The sequence below is a fragment of the Buceros rhinoceros genome, unplaced genomic scaffold (genome assembly GCF_000710305.1).
Source record: "Buceros rhinoceros silvestris isolate BGI_N320 unplaced genomic scaffold, ASM71030v1 scaffold7787, whole genome shotgun sequence".
Classification (NCBI taxonomy): domain Eukaryota; kingdom Metazoa; phylum Chordata; class Aves; order Bucerotiformes; family Bucerotidae; genus Buceros; species Buceros rhinoceros.
Window position 1 is genome coordinate 64,946 of NW_010421551.1, and position 7,107 is coordinate 72,052.

General features: G+C 44.1%; 1 protein-coding gene across 1 annotated transcript in view; it reads right to left on the reverse strand.

The window, feature by feature from the left end:
* Window positions 1–5,772: 5,772 nt before the first annotated feature.
* Window positions 5,773–7,107, reverse strand: part of VMA21 (VMA21 vacuolar H+-ATPase homolog (S. cerevisiae)) — a gene marked incomplete at its 5' end in the record, with an annotated part of 2,288 nt that continues 953 nt past the window's right edge. Inside the window, one exon of the mRNA XM_010139703.1 lies at window positions 5,773–6,270. Coding sequence (XP_010138005.1) covers window positions 6,128–6,270 — 143 coding nt within the window. The remainder of the gene's footprint in view (window positions 6,271–7,107) is intronic.

Here is a 7,107-nt window from a genome sequence, read left to right on the forward strand (position 1 = left end):
ATGCCTGTTTTCATAGCAGAGCTGGTTGCACTGACAATTCTGAAAATTCACGGGCAGGAAAGCACAATCCCCACCAAGTGGTATAAAACCCTCATCTCTCTACAAAGCTCAATGCAATCTTAAGTAGGAATCACAACAGATGTCACACTATAGAAAATATTTGCTCCCATCGGCAACACTCGATAAACAGCTAGGAGAGGGAAAGACCCTCATCTCTCTACAAAGCTCAATGCAATCTTAAGTAGGAATCACAACAGATGTCACACTATAGAAAATATTTGCTCCCATCGGCAACACTCGATAAACAGCTAGGAGGGGGAAAGAGGGAGAAGTGCTAAAAAGAGTGAAGAACTTGCTGCTGCTTGCAGAAGTGTAACGGGATAGAAATGAATGATAGCTGGAAATGGAGGCACTGGTTTCACATAACAGATCTGTCAGTCATTACACAGGGAGGAAAAACCTGCTGTATTGAAGACATCAGCTTCCAACTGAAACTACTCCATCACAGTGCTTCGAATTGAGAATCGTCCAACACTTGCTAATTCTGTAGGAATTGTTCTAGAAAAGGGCTCAAGCTATCGTAAGGTTTGAGAGTAAAGTGGGGTCTTGTGCCTTTATCAGACAAAATCACCTACACATCAAGGGCTCATGCCCTTGAAATGAGCTGTATGAAGGATTTCAGCTGTGGGGCTAATCTTCGGTATTTCCGTTGATCTCCACCATCAGCAGAGCCGTATTAATGAGCTGAGCAAGTTAAGAGAAACACCACATCTCGAGGATGAAAAAGTGCAAAGGTATGAACCAGCTCCTCAGTGCTGCCTGCAGCATGGGCCCACACCCACAGCAGGTTTTGTTCATGGACTGCTGTTACTCTCACTCATTAATCATCCTTCAATTAAGAACAGTTTTAATTAATAACACAGCCCCCGTGCCTATGCCCTGGGCCATTTACACTTAAACTATTAAACCACCCTGCGTCACGTGCCAACTACAAGCATCAACAGCTTTTTTCCAGGCCTGTGAGTAGCTCACACTATTGTAAAAGCTCGGTTCAAGTGAGCGCCTGATCGCTCCTGGAACGCTGGGCACCCACGGGGAAACATCTCAGCAAGAACGTGCCACCCAAAGCTGGTAGGACAAAGAGGGCTGTGAAACCTGACAGCAAACCGAGGGAAGCTCAGTCCCAGGCTTCAGCTGGACAGTCTCCAAATTAACTACTCGACTTCCCAAGCTCTTTCCGCCAGGCATCCCTCACCACGAAGCTTCCCAGTCAGTAGCCCTGCTTTCAGAAACGGGACCACCATTGGCTCTGGCTCTCGGTTTCAGAATGTGAACTGTGAGTTCAGCGCCTATAAAACTGCTTTCTACAGAAATGCCCATCCATGCCCCTCATACCTTTTCTTACCATTTTAGGTTCAAACAGCACTCAAGCTCCAACAATCTACCTCCATCTCGTCTTAAACAGCTGATTAGAGCTAATGAAATATTAGAGTGGCAGTCCCTCTTTCCTATTTTTAAAGAAACATTTACACTCCAAGGGCTAGACCCTGCCCTAAGAGATGACTCAGAGCCAGCACAATGCTGTTTGTACAAGACAAAGCTGAATAAATGTATCCTAGATCAGACACTGCAAAGCTGTCAACCAATGAACAACTTTAATTGGAAGTTACACATAGAATGGGCTTGCTATTTTGAATCATTTATATTTAATATTTCAGATAACAGCTCTGCATAAGCCCCCAAAGAACGGTGGAACGAGCGCTTCTGAACAAAAATACATGGTGCCTCAATCACCATGTACCAAGCTGTGCCAGCACAGTCCAGTCCTCACCCTGCTCCATCTCCACCCCACCTCCCTACTTCACTCCTTTGCTTCTCAGCACCCCTTTCAGTCGTACCGACATGACGGTTTTTTGCAGTTTGCTTAGTTTGCTGTGTGAAGGGCCCTCTCCTTTCCCATCTCTCACTCACCTGCACTGTTACCCACCACACCCCCGCCTGGAGCCTTTGGGCACACCCAGTCCAACTGCGTGGCCTATCAGAAGCCTGAGCAGTTAAATTATTTAACTATAGTAACTGTGCAGCGGTCTAAAAACCTTCAAAATGGCAATAAAATCCAATTTTACTCTTCACTGAGGTACTGAGAACGTAATTTTTCAGCCAGCACCACAACCTCCCCTCTCCCACCACTGCAACCAGGTCGAAAAGCCCGCCCTCTCATTTGTCCTGCTACACTAGCAACGTGGCAAAACACCCTTTAACGGCGCACCAGTTAGCCAGCGTGCAGCAACCATCACTGCAAGAGGTTGGCTGGCTGGTTTTTCATGTTAACAGACAGTCATTTCTAGGCCCTCTTTTCATAGCAAAACCAGGTAGGTACCATTTTATTTTGTTTCAAACACACTGTCAAGGCTGTTTAAAGTTCACGTACATTAACCGGTGTTCGGGTATGACAATTCCCATTAACACCGTGATCACCAACAGCACCACTGTCTCTGGAGCCTTCCCACCGGGTGCTGGCAGTTAGCAGATGAATTAAGTCAGCCATCCTCAGCCACGAGCCAAAGCTGCCCACGTGCGCACTCTGTAGGCTGGGTACCCACCACCCCGTTCTGCAGGCATGTGAAAAACCAGAGATGATACGAATCACAGAAGAAAGCCAAACTAATTTTGAGCATCACTGACTTTCCACTGCTTGGTTCCCCTCACTGCCTTTATGGTCTTGGAAATCATTCCAGAACATCTCTGCTACGATCTGTCTCAAGGTATTTGCTCACGGCTAGATGCAGTTGCTTGCTTTAGCCGAACTGCCCGATAGCCAAACCTTTGCAAACACATGATGAACCACCAAGTGAGAGGCAATTTTCAAGTACTGAATGGCTTATGCAGACCAAGTTTTCCCAGTTTTCTCTTTTTGACAAGTTGTCTCAAATCTATTCCTAGTAATAAAATGAACTTACTGTACCACTGTAAAGTACTACACCAGCAAAAATTTTACATCACTGTCTTACAGAAAATAAAAACCAAAACAAGAATATTGATCTCTGCACAACTTTTATCAGTTTCCATATTTGTACATGTGGTGGGCTGGCTGGACACTGAGTGCCCACCAAAACTGCTGTCACCCCCCTCCTCAGCTGGACAAAGGAGAGAAAATACAAAAGCTCGTGGGTCGAGATATGGACAGGGAGATCACTCAGCAATTACTGTCACAGGCAGAACAGACTCAACTTGGGGAAATTAATTTTGATTTATTACCAATCAAATCAGAGTAGGGTAATGCAAAATGAAAACCAAATCTTAACCTTCAACCACCTTCTCCCCAGGCTCAACTTCATGCCCGATTTCCTGTACGTCCTTCCCTCCAGTGGCACAGGGGGACGAGGAATGGGGTCTGTGCTCTGTTCATCACACCCGCCTCACCCTGCTCAGGGGGAGGACTCCTCACACTCTTCCCCTGCTCCAGCACGGGGAGGCTCCCATTTGAGACAGTTCTGCATGAACTTCTCCAACATGAATCCCTCCCACGGGCTGCAGTTCTTCACAAACTGCTCCAGTGTGGGTACCTTCCACGAGGGCAGGAAAAGACTGATGCATCATGGACCGTCACAGGCTGCAGGTGGATTATCTGCTCCATTGTGGACCTCCATGGGCTGCAGGGGCACAGCTTGCCTCACCAGGTCTTCACCACGAGCTCCTCCTCCTCCTTCAGCGACCTTGGTGTCTGCAGGGTTGTATTGTCACTCCTCTCTTGCGGCTGCAATTGCTCTTGCACAGCAATATTTTCCCCTTCTTAAATACGTTATCACAGAGGCACCACCACCACTGCGATGGACTCTGCTTTGGCCAGTGGCAGGGCGGCCTGACTCTGCTTTGGCCAGTGGCAGGTCTGCCTTGGAGCTGGCTGGCAATGGCTCTATGGGACACAGGGGAAGCTTCGAGCAGATTCTCACAGAAGCCACCACCACAGCAACCCCCGCTACCAAAACCTTGCCACGCTAACCCAATCCACCCCAGTATTATTTAAACTCTCGAAGAAATTACAATTGCCATTAAATCATTAAAAAATTGATGAGAATTAGCTTTGCCATTAACAGGAACATCAGATACACGAAAGGAAACACTCAGCCTAAAGAGACCACGACAAAGCTCCTGAAACAGAATAAATCTTATTCTTGCTGAGGCACAACAGGAATCTCAGAAGGTGTCTAGTCCATGGACGCTCTCCATCATATGGCTGCGGTTTCTGTGCTTTTTGCCCCCGGCCATGGTGTAATCCCACCTCTTGACTGTTTTCATCACCCCATTTACCTGAGTGGTTGTTTCAGCTCCCAAGCACAGGCAACCCAAAGCCCAGTACACAGCTGTTGGTATGCAGAGACTCATGTGTGAATTTTTTTCTCATGAACAACATTGTGGATCAAAGCAGCATCTTCAAAGCAGATCTTCCAATGGACGGACTAATGCTCAGCTGGTTACCCCCAATCGCCGAGACTATTACAGTCCTTATACTGATAGCATAGGGCAAATTTTTCAGATTTTTATAACTAAACAGTTATAATCAGCAATTATGTCCCTGTTATTCCTAGGAAAGAAACTTAGTGTCTAGGGATTCTGGTACACGATACATAAAATACATATAGCACAAGACTCAGCTAGTAAAGCATGACAGCTATGGTCTGGTCCCATTTACTCTCCATTAAAAACAGAGTAAAAAAAAGCTACGGAACAGTGCTATAGCTGGTCTATTTGTTGTAAGCTGTACATGAGCAGTATTACAGAGGTTATTCAAAAACTATTCAGCTCATGTGCTTGTCTACTGGACCTTGACCTGTGGGGTAGTTCTTTATTAAAAGGCAGTATTTGTTCTACAATATACAGCTCATATACTGGAGAACAGGCGGCCAATGTGCCATGTACAAAATCAATTTGTATGTCAAGTACTATGAGACCGTTCTCCAGTTTGCTGGCAGCAACCTGACAATGGGCTGCTGGATAAGAAAAGTTACCATTATCAGAAACAAAACAAAAAAGTTGATTTCCATTAGAATGATGTAATTTATATGCTTGTGGACACCTGGGACCAGGGTGGAAATGAGAGGAATGAGACGCATTCCTCAAGCCACTAGGCATGGATAAACAGTTTTTGTCTCATTTATGGATAAGTTTTACCCTGGACAAATGCAGCACCAAAACCATTCCAAGCCCTATACCAAGCAAAACACTTCCTAAAAAGGCTCAACTAATACAACAAACTAGAAAACTCAACAGAACGACCTCAAACACAACAGTGTAACAGCAATCACCAATGTCAGGCAAGTTCTATGCATTGCTGGAACGTTAGGAAAAATGTTTTACCTACTGACTAAAAAGCTTGCTAACAGCACAACAGTGAAATGAAATTCAGGCTATCCTACAACACAAAAATCTCACTATGGTTTGACTACAGAAAGTTTCTACACACAACCAAGGAAAAAAAAGAAAACAATCAACATATTGTATCATTTCACAGTGTACAAGTTAATATTTATGAAGAGAAGAAAATTGTCCACAAAATTGTCTGCAAATGTTGTCCTTTATGAAGCCGAACACACACAAGAGTGTTCACCTGGGGGAGTGAGTGAGCAGCTGTGTGGGGCTTAGTTGCCAGCTGAGGTTAAACCATGACACCCATAAATCAGGAAACTATTCACAGCAAAGTGAAATCCCATCTTTTCTGCTGTAGTTGGGTAGCGAGTAATGTAGCTTTTTTAACTAGCAAGTCAATTATTTGAAAATGTAACGCTTGCTTCATGCCAATATTATTTTCAGCGCAAGCCAGATAAACACTGGGAATGGCAAAAATAGCTACAGGATTTTTTAAAAAATATATTATTATTTTATTCTAATGCCAGGTGAAGACCACCTCAGCTCGACCTAGTAGAGGCTGGCTAGAGAACAACCTCCGTGAGCATTACACAGAACACCAGTGCACATTCAACGTGAGCACAAGTCTTACTCTAACCCGAGCTGAGGCATCAGCCTCATTTCTGTATGTGTGTATTCTACGTTTTGAAGAATGCTTTTCCTTCAGCTCACAGAAGCTTGATTTACAGTCTGTAGGCATCAGATGATGATGTTCTTCCTTCTAGTCCTGTTTTCCTTCTCGCCACTGTCGAGAACCCTCATTCCACGCTACATATACAAAGAGAGCGAGTACCACATGAACAGTAACTACAGCAACTATGGCAGCATAAAAATAGCTGTCTCTGTCGGACATTCCTAAGGTACCTGAGAAAATAAAGAAAGTAAAGAATATTAGTTATTAGGAACGCTGAACAACAACAAACAACAATCTTCCTAAAGACCAAAGTAACATTTATCAAACGACTGAGCTAGAAAGATTCACAGGAAAGAATCCACCACGATAACTACAGTCATTGAAACTATTTCTGGAATAAAGCAACACTGCAGTTATTCAATATTTAAGATAAAATACCCCTGGGTTTGAAGTCAAGAGTTTAAGAGTGCTATAGCACTCTTTTTTCCTGTTACTATCTTCCAGCACCAAAGAAACCTCACCACCCTTTTTTCCTAAGTCTAAGCCTCTTTATGGGGCAGGAAAATGGGGGAAGAGGGATAATTATATAATTTATTTGGTACTGTAACAGGATAAAATGGATCAACTATTAAATTTAGAGGACTTCTACCTTCTGCATTTAGATGTAAAACAATATTTCCTCACCAGTTAAGACAGATGAACGCACGTAACATGAAATAAGCCTTCAAGTATCAGAAGACCAAAACATCATTCCTCTTCCTTCATTTAAAAAACCCAAAACCCCAAAACCAACCGAACAAAAAAACCACACACCACACCACAAATACCACCCTCTAAACACAAACCCAGTCCTATCAGTGCTGACAGACCCTGCTGTTAACTGACACAGCAAAGTTCAGGCTCAGCTTCCTACACCTGGGGTGAAAAACAAACAAAAAAAATCTGCTAAAAAGGATCTCGAAAGTTACTTAAGAAGCTTTCAGCTTCACCCTTCAGAACTACATACAGCAGTACACACCAGAGGAGAATCATCTTGGCCCAGCTCAGTTATATACTCAAACCGCTCT